Raw genomic sequence first — 24,269 nt, 5'->3', positions numbered from 1 at the left:
GTGCTGCAGTCCATGGGGTTGCAAAAAATTGGACACGACTCAGTGACCAAATAAGAACAACAATAGGTCTATGTAAATACTACCCACACCAAGATAGAATATTTCCAGCACCCTGAAAGCTTCCTTGTGCCCCTTCTCAGTCAGTAAACCTCCCAAAGATTTTTGTTTTAATTTACTTATTTGGCTGTGCTGAGTCTTTGTTGCTATGCAAGGGCTTTCTCTAGTTGGAGTGTGCAGGCTTCTCTTACTGAAGAGCATGGGTCTAGGGCTCTCAGCCTTCAGTAGTTGTGGCATATGGGCTTAGTTGCCCCTCAGCACATGGAATCTTCCCAAACGAGGGATCAAACCAGTGCCGCCTGAATTGGCAGGTAGATTCTTAACCACTGGACCCCCAAGAAAGTCCCCAAAGATTTTATTCTAACCTCTACCACTGTAGATTAGTTTTACCTCTTTTGAACTTCATATAAGTGGAACTTTATAGTATAACTCCTTTTGCGCCTACTCCTTTTATTCAATATTGTGTATGGAGGGTTCATCCATGTTGTTGCATAGATCCATAATTCTTTTTCATTGTTCAGGAGTATTTCATGGTATAAATATTTATATATCCATTATACCTGTAATTATACCCATAATTTATTTATCTATTCTACCATTGATATGCATTTGAGTTTTTTCAGCTTGGGGCTTTTATGAATAGTTCCTGTAAACACTGTTATTATACATGCCTTGTGGTGAACATAAGCACTCATTTTCAATAGAATGTACTCAGTAGTAGAAATGCCAAATAATACTCTTTTAATGTTTTACTTTTAGTTAATGCCAAACATTAAAAAATGATTTTCCTACTTTACTCCTAATAACAACTGTAAAAGTTCCTTTGTTTGTTTATCATCATCTGTCTTTTTAGTTTAATTCTTGTACACCCTTCTTAATATTTCCTTCTAGTACTTGATACTTTACAATGTTATTGTAATGCTATTGTAAATTATATTTTTATTTAATTTTCTACTCATTTATATCTAATATATAAGGACAGTTGGTTTTTGTATATTGATCTTATAGCCAGGAGTTTCACTAAATTCCCTCACTATTTTAATTGTCTTACAGAGTCTCTTGAATTTTCTGTGTATAAAGTTGTATCTTAACAGTTTTATTTATCTTTCCTAATCTTGAAACTATATTGTTTGCTTGCTTGCTTCTTTTGAATTGCTGCACTGGGTAAGACTTAGTACAGTTTTTTAAAATACAAATATCCAGATACCACCTCAGACTTGTGAAATCAGAACCTTGGAGTAAAAGGTCAGAGCATCAGTATTTTTTAACAGATCTCCATGTGGGTGAGTCTAATTTGCGGCCAGAGTTGAAAGCTGCAGTTGTCTTTACTAAGAGGATTGCTACAGATCTTAAGTAAGAGAAAATAGTGATTTTTACAGTAATTTTTACAATCTGTTACCTACTTCTAAATAAACGGAATGGCAAGTGCTATATGTTTTACTGAAATGCCTTTAGAATAGTTGTTTCCCAGCATCATTCTGTTTAAGCAGAAAATGTAGACTGATTCCCAATCATAAAAACAATTTACTACCTCAGAAGAATAATTAAATACAAGCAGGAAAGCTAAGAAAGATGCTCAGAGATTTGACAATATCTACTCTTGTGTCAAACATTCATTACTCCATAATAGATTTTATAGAAGAAACTAAATGGGATTTTACAAAGACTATAAATTTGGGCTAAAGGTTATTTAGTTGTGATAAAAATATTAGTTAACATTTATCAGGTACTCATTGTGCCAGGCACCCTGCCAAGCATTTTACATGTTATATGTTATTTAATCCTGACAACAACCCTAAGAAATGAGTAGTATTATTATTAAGTCTATTCTAAGTTTCTAAGTATTACTGCTTACTATTTAATATGTAAGTAGAACACCGCTAAGAAAGAACACATCAGTAATTCTTACTTTACACATCAGTAGTTCTTTACTTTAATACTTAAGTAGAACACTGCTAAGAACTGGTTATGAGATCTCAACCAGTTACTTAACTTTTCAAAGCCTCAGTTTCATCATCTGTAAAATGCAACTACTGATGTGTTCTTTCTTAGCGGTATTCTACTTACTTATTTAATAGTAAGCAGTAATACTTAGGAACTTAAAATAGACTTAATAATAATAATACTCATTTCTTAGGGTTGTTGTCAGGATTAAATAACGTAAAACATGTAAAATGCTTGGCATGGTGCCTGGCACAATGAGTACCTGATAACACATCAGTAGTTGCATTTTACAGATGATGAAACTGAGGCTTTGAAAAGTTAAGTAACTGGTTGAGATCTCATAACCAGGTAGCAGTAGAGCCAGGACTGGAGCCCAGAATTGGCTGAGCCCTAGGCCCTTGCTGTTAACCATAGTAGTATATTTTCTTTAAATTTCTATTCTCACTGAGGGTAACAGAATAACAAGATGCTAGCTAGCTATTTGTCATTCAGGATTCTGGCCATAGTGGGAGTTCAAGTTGAGAGTTTGAAAGTCAAAGGGAATTTAAAATTTGGGCAGAAATGACCAAGAGTTGGAGAAGACTCTTGAGAGTTCCTTGGACTGCAAGGAGATCAAACCAGTCAATCCTAAAGGAAGTCAACCCTGAATATTCATTGGAAGGACAGATGCTGAAGGTGAAGCGCCCATACTTTGGCCACCTGATGCAAAAAGCCAACTCATTGGAAAAGACCCTGATGCTGGGAAAGATTGAGGGCAGGAGGAGAAGGGGGTGACAGAGGATGAGATGGTTGGATGGCATCACCAGCTCGATGGACATGAATTTGAGCAAACTCCAAGAGATAGTGAAGGAAGGGAAGCCTGGCCTGCTGCAGTCCATGGGGTCACAAAGAGTCGGACACGACTGAACAACTGAACAGCAACACAACCAGGAGTTATTGAGAATATAATGTCTTGTAATAGTTAACAGCATGGATCCTGGGGTCAGGCTGCCTGGGTTTGGATCCCAGCTCTGCTCTTTACTGGCTATGTGACCTTGGGAAGCTTACTTAACCTTTCTATGTCTCAAATTCCTAGTAATACCTGCCTCATAGGATTGGTATGGAGAGTGCATACATTTATTATCTATAAAGTTCTAGGCCTCAGAATAATATCTATCATATGTAAAAACTATTTAATTATTAAATAAATTTGAATTTAGATTAAAATCGGTATATACATGCTGAAAGCAAACTTTTTTTGTAGGGGAAAGGGTGCCTTTTTACATGACTCACAACCTATTATCGCAAGAAGTAATTCAAGAAATCCTTTGTTTTCTGGCAAAGCAATTCACTTATTTTTAACAGCTTGGGGTTCTTTTGGTTAGTTTTAAAGTAAAAATACTACCTTTCAAATACTTAAATAAGGGCTAAATGTGTCTCTAGTACAACCTACAAAATAATAAGGATGAAGAACTTATTTACAAAACAGATACAGATTCACAAACTTAGAAAATAAACATGGTTGCCAGGAGGGAAGGATGGGGAGAAGGGATAGTTAGGGAGTTTGAGATGGACATGTACACATTGCTATATTTAAAATGGATCACCAACAAGGACCTGCGGTATAGCCCAGGAAAGTCTTCTCAGTGTGATGTGGCAGGCTGGATGGGAGGGGAGTGTGGGGGAGAATGGACACATGTTTATGTATGACTGAGTCCCTTCGATACTCACCTGAAACCATCACAACATTATTAATTGGCTATACTCCAATATGAAATAAAAGGTTTTAAAAAATAATAATAAGGATGTACTGAACAAGCCAAAAATCTCAGCTAAATCAACAAGAGCAGGCTGGTTTTATGGTAGGAATCAACCTACTTACCTTCTCTGTGACCCAACAATCCTGACATCGCCTAATTAGGGTACATACTATTATTACCTCCAATTTTCTAGATGAGGAAATGAGGATTTACTAACGTGGCCAAACTCACTGAGCAAGGATATAACAGAGCAAGGATATGTGGTCATGTTGGCCTGTGTACTCAAGTCCAACACATCACAGATCTCACCACCCACTGGACAGGCCAAGAGAAGGGAGGGAGCCAGCCAGAGTCAGGTAGTTGGTTGAGGCACAATGAAGATTAATGAGAAAATGTGGTTTAACCAAATGACGCAAAGTCAAGCTCTGTAAACTGAAGTGACTTGCTCTTTACAAAGTAAACACCACCAAGAGTCCCCAGGTTGGAACTTTCAAGTAAACCTTGTCCTGTGTTTATGCTTTATAGGTGAGGTCCACGTGGAAGGTCAGGAACATTTTTACATGGAAACGCAAACTATCCTGGCAATCCCCCAAGAGGAAGATAAGGAAATGGTGATACACCTTGGAACACAGTTTCAGACCCATGTGCAGGTAACAGAGTATTTTTGGAAAATGGGACTCCAAATGGCTGTGTGACAGAGACCCTTACAACCAGGCTTTCCACTCTAAGGGCCTTTTGATGTCTGCACTCCCTGCATACTTGCCATTGGCTGAAGTCCAGAATGAAGGAAATGGGGCAGATATTTCCCTAAAAGGGCCAACCTTTCAGAGATCTGAAAATTGTGCTGCCTTCCCAAAATAGAGGGCAGAGTCCATCTTCCCCTTCTAACAACTTATAGTGTGAAACTTAATCTCAGGGAGGTCAAAGCCTTAATATTGCATTTACATTTCCCTTTGTGGTGCTTCTGAGTTGCATCTCTGTGTGAATGTTTTTATAAATCGATGGCATATGTGTAAAGTGATCGCATCTTCAAGACATTTTCAGCCCAGTGCAGCAGCATGTGAATTCCAATCCTGTTGTGGTTGAGATTTAACCTTACCAAGGCAAGTAAAGAAAATCCTCTGACATTCCCCTCTTCTGAAACGTGGAGCTGTAGGTCCTAAAGCAGTGGCAGGCACAGGGGATCCTTGGCCAGTTCTTCTGGGAGGAGGAGTAATGACAACCTCACTGAAGGAAGGAGCTGGGGGCTTCCTGGTGGGGCACAGTGAGTTGGTAGCTTGAGGTCCTGAAGGATGGCAAGCCTCAGTAGGTGGAGGAAGCTCCCAGCTGCCATTCAAAGAAATAGACATGTATAACAGAACTAGCAAAGCAGCCTATCAGCAGATGTTTAACCCAGAGCCCTTGAGAAGATGCTGTTGCTGAGCTGGGATGTAGCTGCAGCCTCCACTGTTGCAAATTTTGGAGTGGACAGAGATGGAAATATAGGCTTTGACGCTAATCTGCTACATGATCTCCGACAAGCAGCTGGACACCAATATCTTCTGTAAATTGAAAAATTTGATAAAGATCACCCCTGAGATCTCTTTTGGCAGACCGTATGTGGCTCTGGGGTCCAGAGGAATAACATGTATGACCTAAGGTCCTTAGTTATTTCCCATCAGCACCTTCTGAGGTGCAATTAGTCATTACAGCAGGCATTTCCCAGGGATAATAAGGGCACTGGGTACTCACAGCCCAAAGTCCATAGCCTGGGGCAGCATCAAAGGCAGGGCCAGTAAAGAATTTGAATAGATACTTCTCCAAAGAAAGTCTGTGAATGACTAATAAGCACATGAAAAGATGCTCACACATGGCCGGATATTAAGTCGTTTCAGTCATGTCTGACTCTGTGCAACCCTATGGACTGCAACCCACCAGGCTCCTTGGGTTCAATTCCTGGTTGGGAAACCAAGATCCCACAAGCCTCGTGTGTGTGTGTTTAAGTCACTTCAGTCATGTCCAACTCTTTGTGAACCTATGGACTGTAGGTCACAAGGCTCCTCTGTCCATGGGATTCTCCAGGCAAGAATACTGGAACAGGATGCCATTTCCTTCTCCAGGGGATCTTCCTGACCCAGGGCTTGAATCCGCATCTGTTAACATCTCCTGCATTGGCAGGCTGGTTTTTTACCACAGGCGCCACCTGGGAAGCTCAGCATCATTAAATCACTGTGTGTGTGTGCATAGTCGCTCAGTCATGTCCGACTCTTTGCCACCCCATGGACTGTAGCCCACCAGGCTCCTCTGTCCATGGGGATTCTCCAGGCTAGAATACTAGAGTGGGTTGCCATGCCCTTCTTCAGGGGTCTTCCCAATCCAGGGATCGAACCCAGGTCTTCTGCATTGCAGGCAGGTTCTTTACCGTCTGAGCCACCATGGAAGCCCACTAGAAAAATGCAAATGAAAAACACAGTAATAGCAGTTCACTAGACAAACAAAGGACAAATAGTAACAAGTGAGAATGTGGAGACATTAGAACATTTATTCCCAGCAACAGAGGATGAAAATGGCAGAGCCACTTTGGAAACAGCTTGGCAGTTTCTCAAGATGCCAAAGATAGAGTGATCATATAACCCAGCAATTTCACAACTAGGTATCTATCCAAGGTGGACTTCCCAGGTGGCTCAGTGACAAAGAACCCACCTGCCAATGCAGGAGATGCGGGTTTAATCCCTGGGTCAGGAAGACCCTCTGGAGAAGAGAATAGCAACCCACTCCAGTATGCTTGCCTGGAAAATTTTCCAGGGAGAGAAGAGCCTGGCTGACTACAATCTATGAGGTCACAAAAGAGTCGGACATGACTTAACAACTAAATAACAGCAAGTATTTTCATTAGGAGTGACTGCTTAATAGATATAAGTGTTCTTTGGAGATGCTTAAAATATTCTAAAATTAGGTTACAAAGATGGTTGCATAATTGGGTGAATGTTGTTTTTGCTCAACTACTGAATTTCTCTTACTAGGTAGAGAGGAAGTACATGAGTGAGGAAATAAGCCAGTAAGTTGCACTTATGTGACTTTGGAGACTTACCTCTTTCAGGAATACGTGGCTGCAGCACTAAATATCCCAAGGAACAGAATCGCCTGTCACACAAAAAGAGCTGGAGGAGCATTTGGGGGGAAAGTGAGCAAGCCTGCTCTGCTGGGAGCTGTCAGTGCCGTGGCTGCCAACAAGTAAGGGTCACAGTGGCCGCAGGGCAGATGCCACCTGTGTCTCCCCCAGCCCCGCACCCCAACTTTCTTCCCACTGATCATAGCCCGTCATTTCCGAAGGGCATGGTCAGCACGTGGGTGAAGACGCACTGGACCTAGAGCCAGAGGGCCTGGGTGTCAGCCCTGCTCTGCCCACTCATTCACAGGGTCACCTTGGGCCAGTCACCTTGGTTTCCTCACCAGTAAAGTGGTGAAAGTAATAACTACCTGTGTCCCAGGGTGGTTGTGTGACATAAATGTAATCACTATAAATTTTGACTCACTGCACAGATGTAACTAGGGGTTACTTTTATGAGTTGCATTGACTTTCACTCATTTAAATGTTTATGTTTCAAACCATTAAAATAAATCAAGCTGAGGTTGGCTGAGGAGAAGGAGGCTCAAAATCCCAACCTTATGAGGGGCATGTTTTTTCACAAAACAAATCAGGTATGTTGCTGCCTGGGAATGTTCTCTTAGCCTCTGAATGTTCTGGATGGAATAACCAGACCCCAGGAATAACCACGACTTCTGTGAGTTAACCTTATAACTACTAAATTTCACTAAGTATATTCAGGACAAACCTGACTTACCCCTGGTTACTGCTCCAGAAAGAAAGACTGTGAATGTTCCAGCTCCTTGGCATTTTCCAACAATAGAGAAGACCATCTAGTAAGTACAGGTGTGTAGGAGTGTTCACTAGGCACTTTAAGAAGGAAGAGTCTGAATGCAGCCAGGGGAGGTTGACAAACGATTGGTTCTCCACCCTTTCAGCCTCCACATCTCACTTATAACAAATATATTATCCCCCTTTTAATGTCCCCAGATGAAATTCATAATAGTATAACCTGCTTACACATATAATTGCAAAATAATCATAAAATTCCATGATGTAATATAAAAAGAAATAAAAAGGAAGGAAACTCAACCAAATAACATGCTATTTCAATATCTGAATTCTCAATGTGACTAAACTAAAATGATTACAGTAATAGGAGTTCTTTTCCCACATTTTAATACCCCCACAAATTTTCAAAATAGCCTGCAACTACCCCCAATCCCACATTGAGAAACCACGAAACTGAATTATCTTAAGCTTTCTTTCCTTATTTCGATGCATCTTCCCCGTCATGAAGCATCCAGCATGTTAACAGAATCATCTCCTACAGGACTGGCCGCCCAATACGGTTCATTCTGGAACGTGGTGATGACATGTTGATAACTGCTGGCCGCCACCCACTGCTCGGAAAATACAAAGTGAGTGACAGCAACAAATTCAGGAAACTGCTTAAAACACTGTCCAGTGATAACCAACCTATAGTACAGACAATTTACTAAGTTCTGTGCCACTTGAAAGGGACATTGGGATGCTGCCTAAAACTAATCAGAACTTCCTGTTGAGGTCATGGTCTACTTGGTCACCATCCTCAGTGTTCCTCTGGTGACTGTCACATCAAACCATGTGTATAAGCTGGGTATAGATTGACAGCTGTGACCAAGTGTGTTTGTGTTCAGCATGGTCTGGTTGTAAAGGACTATTGAGGAAACGGTTTACTTGTTCTATCACTTTGCAGATTGGATTCATGAACAATGGTGTGATCAAAGCTGCTGATATTGAATATTATATCAATGGCGGATGCACTCCTGATGAGTCTGAGTTGGTAAATAAGAAATACACCTTTCCCATAAGTTACCATTGCACTGTTCTTTGTACGAATAATCATCATACAAATTAGACAAATTCTGTGAAGCATTTCAGTTAGATAACATTTGGATCAGTGGTTTTGAATACTTGATAGATATGAAGTTTTGTGTTGTTCTGCTTTAACTCAGGTAATGGAGTTCATGGTGCTGAGATCTGAAAATGCATATTATATTCCTAATTTCCGGTGTCGGGGTAGACCTTGCAAAACAAATTTGCCTTCCAACACTGCTTTCCGAGGATTTGGCTTCCCCCAGGGCATAGTGGTCGGTGAAGCTTATATAACTGCTGTGGCCTCTCAGTGTAACTTAACCCCTGAACAGGTAAGTCATCAGTCTGAACACCCTAACAAAATTCTGACATCGTTGGCTCAAATAAATGTTGAATATCTATGTATATGAATAGACGATGTCATCTTCTAGTCTTGAGGTGTCTGGTGCTAAAGAACCCGCCTGCCAGTGCAAGAGACGTGGCTTCATTCCTGTGTACCAAGTCAATCATAAAACTTGTTAACCAAAACAACAAATAGCACTTCTGATTTTGTGGATCAGTTGGGTAGCTCTCCTGGCCTAGACCAGCTCAACTAGAGTTTTATAGTCTAAAAGACAGTCTAAGCTGGCATGTCTGGTGGTCCTTGGGCTGATTAGTCTAGAGGATGTCTCAGCTGGGAAGGCTGTTTCTGCTTCACACAGTTTCTCACCCTTGAGGAGGCTGGCCCAGATCAGTTCTCAAGGTGGCTCAGAGAATGAGTAGCAAGAATGTGGCAAGCCCTAATGTACAAACACTTTTCAAGTCTCTGCCTATATTGTCCCATTGGCCAAACAAGTGTCATGGCCAATCCCAGAGTTGGTATGAAGCATCCAAGGGCATGAACAGAGAAAGTGGAATATTACGGCCATGTGTACAAGCATTCTAGCACATTCAAGATTTTGAGAAATTAATCTGAGAATGATTAAGAATAAGGAAAAACTGTGTATGAGTAAAAGGCTGTGGGATCAGGAGAATTTTGTCTCAGCACTAACAAATCTTGGTACAGAGTTCATAATAACAGTACCTACCATTGCTCAGAGTGGTAAAGTTAGCTGAAGAAATGCATTTAATCTACAACCTGGAGCATATGAAGTGTTCAGTAGTGGTTTCTATTGTCATTATTATTAAGTTTATACATGTATGTTTGCACTTACATATCCACAGCCATTTCAATAATTGTTTTGTTTTTCAGAAAGACTTTGTTCATATCAGGTATATAGCAAAAATGCTTGCCTCTCGTCAACAATAAACATATAGCCTTGAAATTCACTTTATTTCCCTGTCTTTCAGGTTAAAGAAATAAACATGTATAAGAGAACTAGCAAAACAGCCCATAAGCAGACATTTAATCCCGAGCCCTTGAGAAGATGCTGGAAAGAATGTCTGGAGAAATCTTCCTTCTCCTCTAGAAAACTGGCTGCAGAGGAATTTAACGAAAAGAACTACTGGAAGAAGAAGGGGCTTGCCGTGGTCCCCATGAAATTTACAGTTGGGGTGCCCACAACCTTCTACAATCAGGTGAGGTAAAGACAGGTGTCTCTGGCAGAGAGACATGATTGTCTCGCAATCATGTGTGAGGAGGGGTGGTCCCCTCCAGGGAGAACAAGAAACAGGGCACTTTCCTATAGTAGGAAACACAGTGGATTTAGGCAAGCGTTGGAAACCATGGGTATTGGAGCAGACCTGGGGCAACACAGTCCCAGGGATCTTAGAAACAATCAACAGATGAACTCCAGCTCAGGGGGCTAGGCCTTGGACTGGGCCCCGAAAGTGAATAAATAAGGATCCCTTCCATCTCTTTTCTAATTTCTCAGTGACCATAGTCATCTGAAAGTGAGAGATTTCAAAAATGCATGAGAATAGAGCTCTCTTATCCATACGGAACTTGGAATTCCTATATTGAGGCTCAGTGACTACTATCCCTCCTTTTTAATTTCATCTTAAACAGTTTTTCATAGAGTTCTTATTTCTGATTTTTTTTTTTTTTTTTTTGGCTTCTTTTCCCATCAATCTCTGAAATATTCTCATAACCAAACCCATACAAAGACAGGCGCCCTTACTGGTGTGAATGAGTTTTGGCCAAGGTAGTCTTTTGTTAAAACTACCTTTAATATACGCTCTTCCTCAGAGTCTACTAACAAGGTAGAAAGGCAAGTGAGAAGGAGGGAGGGAAGGTCAGGAGAGTTTGAAGCAGATGTTCAGTCTTTCCCCCAGGTAGTATTTCTCAAGCCAGAATAACAGATCTCCTTTAAAGGAAAACAAAAGTATTCTTGTGGACTCTCAATAGTTGCTTGTTTTTTTAAATATTTTTAACTGTGTGTTAACCACAGAACAAAGAATAAGCTTCTTATAGCTCTTATGCCTTTATAAAACACAAATTTGGAAAATTAATAAAAATAGTAATGATAAATGCCAATAATGTTCAGAATAGTAACATTAACTAAATATGGTAAATTATGTTGCTTTTCTAAATTAAATCCTCACTTACAAAATGATGATGGCTCCGCTGCCACTGCACAAGGCGTTTTGTATCCCAAACATGGCCAATCATCCAAATCACCTGGGAATTTTTTTAAAAATGGGTATTTGAACTCCTAGTTCAACCTTCTACTGAATTGGAATTTCCATAACGGGGCCCACATCCCTCCCCAACCACAACTCTTAAGGTCAGCAGCGTTTGGAAATTGTTACAACATCCCGACTTTCTTCCAGCTCCTCTAGTATCCAGGGCAGGTTGTGCCTGGAAATTGACTTATCCAAGTTCCATTTGTTTTAAAATTAATCTTCATGTCTAGGGAGGAACAAACAATAGAGTTTTGTGCAGGTTGGGGCTTTGGAGAGGCAACGCGCACGCCAACCACACAGTGCCTCCAGTGGGCAGGACACGTTTGGGAGTATGGCTGAGCCACACTTCATGCCTCTGTACTAGTGTTTGCGAGTCTGGGGCTTATCGACAGGGCTTGTCTGCAGCTGTCTGTAAAGGTTTTCCTCTCCAGTATAAACGATGAGAGGTTGGCTCATGGAAGCAAAACCATTCATTGGGTAACCTCAGCTAAACTCAAAGCAACATTTGTCCACATCAGTGTCCAAACTGGTTTTATAATTATTACCTCCAGGCTGCTGCTCTTGTCCACATCTATCTCGATGGCTCTGTCTTGGTGAGTCATGGTGGCTGTGAACTGGGACAAGGCCTTCACACCAAAATGATCCAGGTGAGATATGTATTCCTTTTCTCCATTGTGGAAGAGTATTGCTGGACCTCAACCTTGTCTGCATGTGTTGTCCTAAACTAGATGTCCCAGAGTGACTGTACTGCTGCGTAGCTACTACGAAAGACGTATAAAAGAAAACACAAAAAGATTCTTCGGTTGGCCACAAAGAAAACAGCATATGCTTCACAGTGCCATTTAAAATCTTCTGAATTATATAATCAACATATAAAATCCCCAATGTTCCCTTAAATGTTGGTCAGTACAGGGTAGCTGTACAGTTTTATACTCAGTTCAAAAAAGAATTAAAAGGTTTTTAACTTGTGGGGAGGGAGAATTAAAGTCAATGAAATAAATAGCATTTTTCTTCTGCTCCTGGCAGGTGGCGAGTCGTGAACTGAACATCCCAGAGTCATATATACACCTATCTGAGACAAACACGACCACGGTTTCCAATGCGACGTTCACAGCTGGTTCAATGGGGGCAGACATCAACGGGAAGGCGGTGCAGGTGACTTTTTTTCATTTCTCAGTCACCCAGCTGACCGTGCTGGAGGGGACCTTGTCCCATCCCTTCTTTTATGGAACATGAAACTGAGGCCAAGAGGGGTCAAGCAGGTGGTTCTAGATCTCTCAGATAATCCCTGGCAGAACCAAGACTCCAAGTGGTTCCAGCTCCCTCTTTGGGCTTCTCTCCTCTCCCTTGAATAAAGTCTACCTCTAACTGTTCTAATAACTCTAAGATCACTTAAAATCCATTTTGGGGGGTCTTGCCACCTGGCATGCAAGATCTTAGTTCAACTAGGGACTGAACCCATACACCCTGCAGTGGAAGCGCAGAGTCCTAACCACAAACCACCAGGAAAGTCCCCCATTGGGGTCTCTTTTATTAGCAGAAACTATCTCATTTCAGTAATTTAAACGTCCAATCCAAAATTCCAAAATGTACTGCAAATTCCACTGTCTTCGCTACTTCCCAGCTTGGGCCTGCAGGCAGAAAGGGGCAGGCATGGCTTCTCTCCGTTTCTCTCCCTTCCCTTTCTCCCCTGCTACCATCCTCCTCACCTACATTTCAGACCCTTATAAAGTCCAAGGAAGAGCGAGCGCAGAGATGAGAGGCAGAACGGGTCTTACTTGCCTGGCATCAGTGTAATCTGACTGTGCTACGTCTGATTCCTCCCCTCGCGGGTGCCATCATGAGCTCCCTCCTGGGCCCCTTCCAGGCAGCTTTGACCTGGGCCGTGCCTCTCTATGGCTTTAGCCACTTGCGACCTGCCCCAGCCCTACCCTGAGGCCCAGGCCAGCTGCCTCCTCTTTCTACTGAGGGACCTCCCCACTTTCAGGAAGTTCTGATACAGGAAAGTAAAAGTGAAAGTCACTCAGTCGTGTCTGACTCTTTGCGACCCCATGGCCTATACAGTCCATGGAATTCTCCAGGTCAGAATGCCGTAGTGGGTAGTCTTTCCCTTCTCCAGGGAACCTTCCCAACCCAGGGATCGAACCCAGGTCTCCCGCATTGCAGACGGATTCTTTACCAGCTGAGCCACAAGGGAAACTCTGATACAGGGAGTCCTTTTAAATCTAGAGATTAGAGGTTAGCCAGAGCTGGGAGGCAGGGCAACAGAAATTATTTCATAACAGTTACAGAGTCACCAAAAAATACATACTAGAATAAGATTGCTTTCAAAAATCAGTGGGTAAAGTACAGCTTACAACATGAAAACTTCATTTATTAATAGAACCATGTGGCTATTGCTGGGCCACCTTTGAGACAAAATAAAATCCTTCATCTGAAGTCTAAAAATGTAGGAGATGTCAAAACAAAGACTTCCCATGCACTGGCTTCTGCTGTCTGGTTTGGACAGAGCTGTCCAGCAGATCCAGAGAGAGCTACTTGGGAGGAAAGGAGGAGCAGTTTGTCCCCCAGTTGTCATCAAACCTCCTGCAGCTCTGCAGTGGGCTTCCATGGTGGGTTGATTATGAAGAGCTTTCGAGGTTCACAGCTTCCCAAGGCTGTAGACTCTTTGTCAGCCAACCATCATGCCAGATTTTCAAAAGAACCACATGGAGCAGAAGCTGGGGCTTCATTGGCTGCAAAGGAGCCAGTGGCTCTAGCCCTGGTGTAAATAGGCTGTCCACTGGCTGAAGAAAGTGAAGTTGTTAATTTCAGAACCCCAGAATTCTTTTTTAAATCTCAAGTCATTTATATGGGAGTAAAGTATAGGAAATAGCTATAAAAAAGAAAAAAAAATGCCTTGAGCAAAAGTCCTGAATAATTTCAAATTGCAGCAGTAAGAGGATGAGGTAAACCAATACACATTAGTACAGTTAGGCCTACAGAAGTAGAGATTGACTAAGTATTAAATACCACAAAGCATAGAAAGCAGCAAGCAGAGAAGATTGCTTTCATTTTGGTTTTGTCTTCTGAATTTTGTCTTAAAATGGAATGGTTAAATACAGAGAATTCTATTAACTAGGAAAAAAATATATCACCCAGGGCAGCATCCACAGCACAGACATCACCCAGAACACATGTACCTCTGGGGACTGTTGGTGAACAGGAGGATGGTGCCTCCCAGAGAAGGCCCTCCAGGGCCCCAGCCCTCCACCTGCAGACTTGATTCAGAAGCAGACTCCAGCCTGCAGAGCCCCCAGCTCTGGGTAATGCACATCAAGGTCTTGGAGTAACTCTGAAGCACCTCTCCCTGGGCTCAGCATGGGGAAAGCTCTGCCTGCCCCTTCTCCCTGAAGAGGTGGAGACCCCAGCGCACCAGCATCCTTCTCCTTGTGACACCCTCTCCCTCATTACAAGTTTCTAGTCTCCTGGTTTTGGCCCTCTGATCCCACTGAGGCAGGTGCGGGAGTGTGTGTGCAGCCACCCTTTCTCTGCATGACCTGCATAGGAGGTAGAGCACTGCTGCAGTCCTTTAATGGACCGGAACCTGGTGGGCTGGAGTCGATGATAAGAAAGCAAAAGAGAGAAAGAGGCTAGTATTTCCTGGGTGATGCAGAAAACCAATAAAGACCTAGGACAGGGCTTGTACCACTCACAGAGGCACAGGGCGTCCTCTCAAAGAGGTCTTGAAAGCCTGAGCAGGAAAGTGAGCTCGGCAGGTTTTTATGCTCCAGAGAATTAGCCAGAGAGAGAAAGAGAAAGAAAGACATGGGGACCCAAGGCTCTAGTGAAACAAGGGTATTTTATTAGCAGAAATGCAGGCTTATATGTCTTTAGTAAAATGATTACTCAGCCATTACAAAGGATGAAATCCCATCAATTGCAACAAAAGGGATAGTCTAAAACGTACAAGGTCGCTGACGCTGAAAAGAGTCATTGAAGGGAGCTACTGAAAAGAATTCAAGCAGGTACGCTTTCCCATGACCTCAGTCCTGAGAACTGTGTGCAGCTCTACTCGTTCCTGGAATAGGAACTGATAAGGAACAGAGAATCCTTGAGAAATGGCACACAAAGGAAGAAAAGTACAACATGCTGGATTCCTTAAAGTTGAACATCCCCTGACAATTCCCCCTTTTTTATTTTTTCATAATTGGGGGTGACTGTAGATACTTTAGTGGAAAAGGTCCTGACCAAATGAGTTTGTTTAGCTTGAATAATTTTAGTTGAAAGGCATTGATATAATATGCATATAACCACTAGGGCAATTATTAGCATTATAATTTTAGATCTAATACTATGTATAATGTTTTGTAACCATCTTCGAGGGTCTAGCCCAGATAATTGATCAGCTAGTTGTTTAGCTAAAGTTTTTAAATTAATGAAAGAGGGTATACTTTTAGAAAAGGTTTCAAAGATTTCTTTTTGTAATAATTATACATTCAGAGAGGCATTATCATGTATGCTTTATAAATGAAATTTGGTCTGTTTCCAGTTGTAGGCACTATGGTTGAATTGAACAGGAGTAACACAAAATCAAGTAGGCCTCCAATCACATTTTAGTATCACTTGTTTTTGTAAATCTAGTAATTGATCTCCGACCCACTTGATGACTGTTTTTAGTTCCTGTATTTCATCTTGAATTTTCTCATCTATCTGAACCTGAGTGGCCCGCATACTATGAGCATCTTTAGTCCAATTTTGGATAAAATTATGTGTTTGAATTGGAGCTTCTAAAGCAATGCTGACAATGGCAGCAATTAATCCCCAAATGCCAAGAATCAGCCATCCAATGAATTGTTTAGATTGTTAGAGTAATTTAGTAACCAGGAAGTGAGCCCAATTTTGGATAAAATTATGTGTTTGAATTGAAGCTTGTAAAGCAATGCTGGCGATGGCAGCAGTGGTGCAAATAGCTATTAATCCCCAAATGCCAAGAATCAGCCATCCAATGAACTGTTTAGATCGTCAGAGTAATTTAGTAACCAACCAGGAAGTGAGCCCAGCCATGGAGCCCTCTTCCCAGGGCCGTTGGAGATTTACTGGTAACCACAAATTACATAGATATCAAAGAATCAAAAGGGATTTATTTTTTAAGGAAAGAAGAGTTAAGACAGGTATATAATTTGCAATTTATACAAGTTACAGAACGTAAAATTTTATTGAATTGTAAATTTCCTATAGCTATAACAAAAGGAAGGGGAACACAAGCTTGTTTGAAATATGATTGATTATAGTGAAAGAAATAATTACTATGACTACAACTGGTCCTGTGAAATGTCCGGTCCAAGTCCCAAGTTCTTTGGTGTTTGCAGCAAGTTTTTAGATGTCTCATTGTTCAGGCCCAATCTGTTTATCGAGGACAATTCAAGGACGAGGGGGTGCCATTCCACCATCAAGCCAGTCAAGAAGTCTTTTGTCATGGTAATATTCCATCATAGTATTAGTAACTTACCATGTTACTTGAGTAGCATAGTCACACACAGTACTGTCAATATCATCTGAGTAGTTAGATAACCACATACCATGGGGTCCCCAATTGACAATGGTGTACTTAGCCACAAACATCAATTTTCCTGACTTGGCTTGACATTTGTCCCAACGAACAGGAGTATATTTAAAGTTCTTATAAGTAAATCCTTCATATAATGTTTTTTGTCCTTTCCCTAGAGTTTCAGTTATATTGACATGGTTTTCAGAAAAATAAAGGGCAGTAGATAATCCAAGCAATGTCCAAAAGTCCTCTTTTGGAGGCAAGATGAAAGCCCAAGTTTGTCAGCTAACGTTAATGCATAATTTTGCTGGGCCCATGCACAGAGGAAGGACTTCATGACCTAGAGAAATATTAATTAGTCTTCCCTCCTCCTCAGGGTATGACGGCCCTTTCATACTCCAGGGAGAAGGCATATGTATGGAATCATTGGTTGATATGATCGGTCTCTTTTTTGTCCATTCTACAACCTGTAATAAAGGGGGGTTGGGTATATAAGCCCAGTAAGTATGATTAGTTAGTTCAGCTTGAGTGGGGGAAGTGAAAGCAAGCAAAACAAGCATAGCAACAAAAATATTTTCAGGACTCCGAGGCATTTCCTGTTGAGAAATCAGATTTTCAGCTTGATTAGTAAGGGTTTTTATTTGTCTCCAAGAGGGGAAATCATAAGGTTGATGCCGCCAAGGGTGGTGCTTTCTGGAGATCTTTAGAGCCATCATGGCTCATATTGGAATTTCTTCCTCCTGGGGTGTTTACTGTTTCACCTCTAGTTTGAATGCGTGGGGGCCCCCTTAGGTCGAATCTTCGAAAGAGGAAGCCATGTGAGTTCGTTGGATCTATCTGGAGAAATACAAGCATACTCCTTTCCCTGTAAGATTAGTTTCCCAGATTTTCATTGATTAGTTAACCCATCTTGGTACCAAATGGGCAGAGGAAGAGAAGTGTCCTTCAGTTCCTCAAAATGTTTTTCTGCTCTTGCCAAGATATCTCCCTGAGGTAAGTTTTAAAAATTTAAAACAAATAAAACTGTATTAACAATAGTCATAGGTTTAGAGAATATCTTATGTTGAAATCTAGTAAAGTCTGCTTTAGATAAGGAAGACAGTAGTGTTCCTGTATCTGCCCCCTTTTAAAATATTTTTATTTGTAGTTTTAATGTGTGATGTGTCTGTTTGATGTCTTGTGTCTGTGAATATAAGGAATACCTGTAATATGTTTAATAGAAAATGTTTGTAAAAATTGTTTGAAACAACTTGAAGTATAGGCAGGGCCATTGTCTGTTTTTACAGAACTAGGAGTTTTCATTATAGCAAAACAGTTATAGCATGTTTTGTAGCTTCACCACAAAGAGGTGTGGCTCAGATAAAATAAGAATTTGTGTCGATACAGATGTTCAGGAAAGAAGAAGGAGAAAGTTTAGGGCAATGAATTACATCTACCTGTCATAGTTTATTAGGTTGTAATCTCTGAGGATTAATATCTTGTGTAATGGGTCGAAGATGTAGGGGTCTACAAGTAGAGCAATTATTAATAATTTTTTTAGCCTGGCAGTATGGGATTTTTTTATAGCTGGTGTAGAGAGCCAGCATTGTGCAACAGAGCATGTTGTTTCTCTGGAGTAGCAAAGGAAACGAGTTTATCAGCCTGTTTATTACCATGAGTCATAGGACTGGGAAGACAGGAATGTGTTCAAATATGTGTAATATAAATGGGAGAAGTGTGGTTTTTAATAATGGATTGTAGTTTGAGAAAAAGTTGTTGAATTCCACCTATTACTTATGGTAGAGGTTTTTATATTTTTTAATACAAAAACAGTATAGGAATCAGAGACAATATTAATGGGGTAGGGATGTAGGCAAATAACTTGAATAAGGGCGTATAATTTGTTTTGTTGAGCAGAATGGAATTTAGTGTAAAAGACTTTATATTTTTTGAGAGACTAGAATGAGGCTTTGGCGTTTTTAGTCCCACCTATATAGAAAACTTCAGCTTGAGGTATAGGCTGTGGGCTGATGATGTGGGAAATAATAAATTTAGTATTTTTGAAGAAATTTCACAGCTTGTTAGTGGGATAATGAAATGAAATTTTTTCAAAATATTTTAGAAAGCTATTTGGAAATCAGTAGAAGTTTGTAATGTATTTTTGAATTGAGATTTTTTAATAGATATTACAATTTTATGGGGATCGGAGCCAATTAGAATTTTAGTCTTATTTCTTTTATTGATAGTGATTAGAGCAATTAAATCAAGGTAGGGCGTAAGTGACTTTATTTTTCTAAAATGGGTATAGATTCATTTTATTGGGTGTTCTTGTTGGGCAAGAGGTCTTGTGGGAGAATGAAGAGAGGGGAGTACAAATAATTTTAAAGGTAAATCTAGTCTAATGTGGGTAAGAAAATGTTTTTGTAGTTTATTTTGTACTAAATAGAGTTTCTCTCATTTCTCTTGAGAAAGTGATCGAGGGCTATTTAGATTAGGATCTCTTTTCAAAGTATTAAATAGATTAGTTAGTTGACAATTAGCAATGTCCAAAGAGGGGCTAATTCAATTTATATCACCTAAAAGTTTTTGAAAATCATTTAAGGTGGATAATTTATCAGTACGAATCTGTGTTAGTTGGGAAGTAATACGTTGTCTGTTAACAACAAATCCTAAGTAATGGTAAGGCATAGAGGTTTGAATTTTTTTAGGGGTAATGATTAACCCAAAGTTGTAAGCATTGTTGAGCTATATCAAACATGTGTTGAGTTTTTAAAACAGATGGAGCTGAAAACAATATATTATCCATATAATGAATAATAAGAAAGTCAGGAAATTGTTTTTTCATAGGCTCAAGGGCTTTAGCTACGTAGTACTGACACATGGTGGGAGAATTTATCATTTTTTGAGATAGTACAGTCCATTGATATCGTTTATGAGGCCAGATGTGATTAGGAAAAGGGAAGGAGAAAGCGAATCTCTCTCAGTCTAAAGGGTGTAGAGGTATATTAAAATAGCAGTCTTGTAAATCAATAATAATAATGTGTCAATCTTGAGGAATAGTGGTAGGTGATGGGATCTCTGGTTGTAATGTACCCATAGGTTTCATAGATGCATTAACTTTGTTAAGGTCTGTTAAGAGACGCCATTTGTGAGATTTTTGTTAATGACAAAAATAGGAGAGTTCCAAGAAGAGCAAGATTTTTCAATATGTTTTAATTCTAATTGTGTATCTATAAGTTTTTTTAGCAGCCTGTAATTTTTTTTTAAAGGGTCCACAGCTCTGTCTCAATAGGCTCATCATTTTTTTAAGTTATTTTAATAATTATTTTGTTTGTTAAATGAGTAGTGGCCCCTAGGGAAAATGTGGAATGTATATCTGAGTTTGTCATTGTGTTAGTAAATCTCTTTTTATTAGATTAAGGGGTGTATCTATCACATAAGGTCTTAAAGTTGTAGGTTGGCCTTTTGGTCTCTCATATGGATAAATTTGAGTACTCTGATAAACCTCTTATACTTTGGTTTGAGAAATTTTTGCAATTTGGCAAGAGATTTTTTATATAGGCCAGGATTTGGGCCATAAGTATTTGGATATAATAGTAATATCAGATCCAGTGTCGAGGAGGCCAGAAAATCTTTTACCATTAACTTTGATATTTATATTTGGTCGGGCATATTCAGATATTAATGATATCCATAAGGATTGTTTTTGATCTGTACTGTCAAATCCACCTGTCCATACAGCATTAGAGAAGTTAATAGAAATGTAAGGTAAAAGAAGTAAGTGAGAAATTTTGTCCTCCTTTGTGAATTGCCATAGAATCTGAGATGACATCATAATTTGAATTTTTTCTTTATAATCTGAATCAATTACTCCAGGGTGAACAGTAATATTTTTTAGAAGTCAAACTAGATTGGCCAAGTAAAAGACTGAAAATTTGTGGGAGCAGGGGACCAAAAATTCCAGTAGGTATTCTAGAAGGGACTGAGGGTAAAGGAGAAAATCATTTAGGACTGGTATATCGATGGCAGCACTGCTGGATGTTAAGGGTTTGAGGGAAAAGATGGAATTCGTCCCTGGTTTTTGTTGAAAGGGACCTGGGGGGTCCCCTGCTTGGAGTATTCCGGAATAGGTTTTTCTTCAATACGAAATTTAGATTTACAATCTTTGGCCCAAAGTATTTCTCTACAGCAGCGAAGACAGATTTTTTAAGGTTTTTTATTAGCTTTTTTAGGGCAGTCTCTTTTTAAATGGTTTTTATCCCCACATGTAAAGCATCTTTTATTTTTCCTTTTAAAGCAAGCAGCCATTGTTTCAACTAGCATTTGCATCTTTTGAGTTTTTGATCTTAGATTGTGACAAGCCTTCAAATAATCAGTAATAGTCTCAGTCTCATGAATTGGAGCTATAGCTTTTTGACATTTCTGATTTGCATTTTCATAAGCAAGTAATTGTCCAAGCTGTTTTTTGGCTTCTTTTCCAATTACAGTATGGGAAATAGTAGTTTTTAATCTAGCTGAAAAATCAGTATAATTTTTATTAGGTCCTTGTAATATTTTAGTGTAGCTACTTGTAGGCTCTCCTTGAGGAGTAATTTGATCTCAAACTTCAAGAGCCACTGTTTTTAATTGTTCATGTAACAATGGAGGGCATTGTATTTGAGCTTCTATGGCATCAAATTGTCTGGTGTCAGTTAACATTTCAAAAATAATTTGGTTTTGGGAAGCGCCAGCTCGAGCATTTTTGTTAGCATGATCTCTGGCTACATCATGAAACCATATTGTCCATTGAAGATATTTTCCTGGTTTAAGGAGAGCTTTTATTAAAATTTGCCAATCATAGGGAATAAAATTCTCAACAGAAGATGTCATAGCATTTAGAAGCTCTTTAGTAAAAGACGAATGTGGACCATACATAATTACAGCCTTTTTCATTTGTTGCATGTGAAAGAAGTTAATACCTTCAAATAGAGGTATTATGTGTCCTTGAGCATCAGGATTTCTTAAAATTGGAAAGGCAGAAAAACCATTGGCTTCAGAGACTTGTGATTGCAAAGCCAGCAATTCAGAGAGCCTCTGTCACAAAGGAGAGCAAGTAAATGCTGATTTTTTGCAAATACAATTCTGTGCTAAGGACTTATTATTATCTTAAAAAGTATTGCCAGTTTTGGTGTTAAAAGGTATCTCAGGAGAGTCGTTGTCAGAATCATTAGGTTTTAGCAAAGGAGAGACTTTTGGAGTCACACCTGTTGGCAGAGGAGGAGCATTTGGAGCAGCTAGCATAGGATTAGTAGGAAAATTCTGAAATATTTTATGTTGTTTTAATTGGGCCTTTTGTAAAGTTTTATCATCTAATTCATATTCATGTAATAAGAGTTCTGTCTGTTGTCGAATATCAGGAGCGCTAGAATTACCTCGGAATGGCAGAACTACAGCTTTAATGAGAGCCCACGAGGGCCAGAAATCAACTGGAATATTTTTTCCCCATCTGGTGGCTCATTCAACATTTTCTTTGACCTGGTGCCAAATTTCTAAATCAAAACTGCCTTCATCAGGGAACCAAGGATTACATTCAACCACTGTTTGAAGGCAAGCCTCTATTAGTTGGTGCGAAACCAAAAGTCCCTGAACTTTAAACAAATGGTGAAGTAAAGTAGAGAAATAAGGGGCTTTTCAGCCGTTTGACCCGTGTCTTAGTACTTACCGACCTCAATAGGTCCCGAGTCACTCCGTCTAAAATGCCACGTATACCAGGTCCCTGTTCGGGTGCCACTTGTTGTGGTCCTTTAATGGACCAGAACCTGGTGGTCTGGAGTCAATGATAAGAAAGCAAAAGAGAGAAAGAGGCTAGTATTTCCTGGGTTATGCAGAGAACCAATAAAGCCTGAGGTCTGGGTTTGTACCACTCACGGAGGCACAGGGCGTCCCCTAGAAGAGATCTTGAAAGCCCGGGCAGGAAAGTGAGCTCGCCAGGTTTTTACACTCCAGAGAATTAGCCAGAGAGCGAGAAAGAGAAAAAAAGACATGGGGACCCAAGTCTCCAGTGAAACAAGGGCATTTTATTAGCAGAAATGCAGGCTTATATGTCTTTAGTAAAATGATTACTCAGCCATTACAAAGGATGAAATCCCATCAATTACAACAAAATAGTCTAATACATACAAGGTCGCTGATGCTGAAAAAAGTCAGAGAGCTACTAAAAAAAAATCCAAACAGGTACCTTTTCCCATGATCTCAGTCCTGAAAACTGTATGCAGTTCTACTCGTTCCCAGAATAAAAACTGATAAGAAACAGAAAATCTTTGAGAAATGACAGACACACACACAAAAAGCACATCATATTGGATTCCTTAAAGTTGAACATCCCCTGATAGAGCACCTTGATTTGGAATGAGGGGCTGTTTGTCAGTTACTGGTCTCATTCTTATGGGTCCTTAGCCTAAAGTGAGTTAGCAAAGCCTCTTAACATCCTGTCAGTAAACAACAAGTTATTAAATAATAATAAAGAAAGAAAAAAGAGGTGCAATGTCATGTGTCATGAATCAAAGGAAGTTATGAAAAGAGCAAGTGGATGTGTTGAGGGTGCCTTCTTAGGCAGCAGGGAAATCAGGCAGGTGCTAACCCTGAGCCTGGTACCTGAACAGTCAGGAGGGAAGCAGAGTAGAAGGCAGGCAGGAGAGGTGAGAGAGAACTGAGGGCTGAGGCAGGCTGTACATTCTCACTGTCAAAGCTGGATATGGCTATATGGAGAATATTGTATGACCCTCCTTACTTCGGCGTATTTCAAATTTTTCTATCATGCCAAGGAAGCCAGAAACATTAATATCTGGCATTTGGAGCTTCAGTAGGAGGAGGTGACCTTATTGGAGAACATAAAGTGAGAGAATTCTACTTAGGAAGAAAAGGCATTCAGGAGGTTATGGAAGAATGACAAACTTCTCTGCAACATCTCACGTTCTTAAGGGAAAACTTACCTCAGGAGCCCTTCGCACTGTTGAGTGTAAAGCTTTGCACAGGAGCATGTGGTCAGGGTGCCAGTGAGGGGAAGAACAGCTGAGCTGCAGACAGGCGGGAACTCTGTGACTCAGGTTTGTCTTGAACGTGGCACTCTTGTAGAAGGTATCCATTGGCAATGAGGTCAGTATTGAAAACTGAATGAGCTGGCAAAGGCGGATTTATGAAAACAGGGCTCTCCCCGATGCATGAGAAGCCAGAGGTCATTCCCCAAAGACGAGATGACAGAACAGAAGGAATAAAACCAAGAGAGGATGTGAGGGGGGCTCTGAATCTGAGAGGAGTAACTAAGGGCAGACAAGTAAATAGATTTGCATTTGAATTGAGTGGAAGCCAAGTTGAGGCCCACCAACACCTGGGGATCAGTAGGGGTAATCTTAAGGGTCTGAGATTTCACCTCAATAATTTTTACTTTCATTTCCATTAAAATCTTTGAAAAATTAAAGCAAGCATGTTTTGCATCATCAGAATGCTGCTTTAT

The 24,269-nt window shown here is 40.2% G+C and overlaps 1 protein-coding gene across 1 annotated transcript in view; it reads left to right on the top strand.

Annotated features, from left to right (window-relative positions):
* The window catches only part of LOC136165012 (aldehyde oxidase 4-like), an 80,942-nt gene that overhangs the window by 40,871 nt on the left and 15,802 nt on the right, over window positions 1-24,269 (top strand). Inside the window, exons 21-28 of the mRNA XM_065930863.1 lie at window positions 4,266-4,390; window positions 6,820-6,953; window positions 8,141-8,228; window positions 8,546-8,632; window positions 8,805-8,996; window positions 9,994-10,221; window positions 11,820-11,915; window positions 12,295-12,423. Of these exons, the coding sequence (XP_065786935.1) occupies window positions 4,266-4,390; window positions 6,820-6,953; window positions 8,141-8,228; window positions 8,546-8,632; window positions 8,805-8,996; window positions 9,994-10,221; window positions 11,820-11,915; window positions 12,295-12,423 (1,079 nt within the window). The remainder of the gene's footprint in view (window positions 1-4,265; window positions 4,391-6,819; window positions 6,954-8,140; window positions 8,229-8,545; window positions 8,633-8,804; window positions 8,997-9,993; window positions 10,222-11,819; window positions 11,916-12,294; window positions 12,424-24,269) is intronic.

This window comes from Muntiacus reevesi, chromosome 3 (genome assembly GCF_963930625.1).
Source record: "Muntiacus reevesi chromosome 3, mMunRee1.1, whole genome shotgun sequence".
NCBI lineage: Eukaryota > Metazoa > Chordata > Mammalia > Artiodactyla > Cervidae > Muntiacus > Muntiacus reevesi.
The sequence above is the reverse complement of the archived record's forward strand: the minus strand, read 5'-3'. Positions and strand labels throughout refer to the sequence as shown.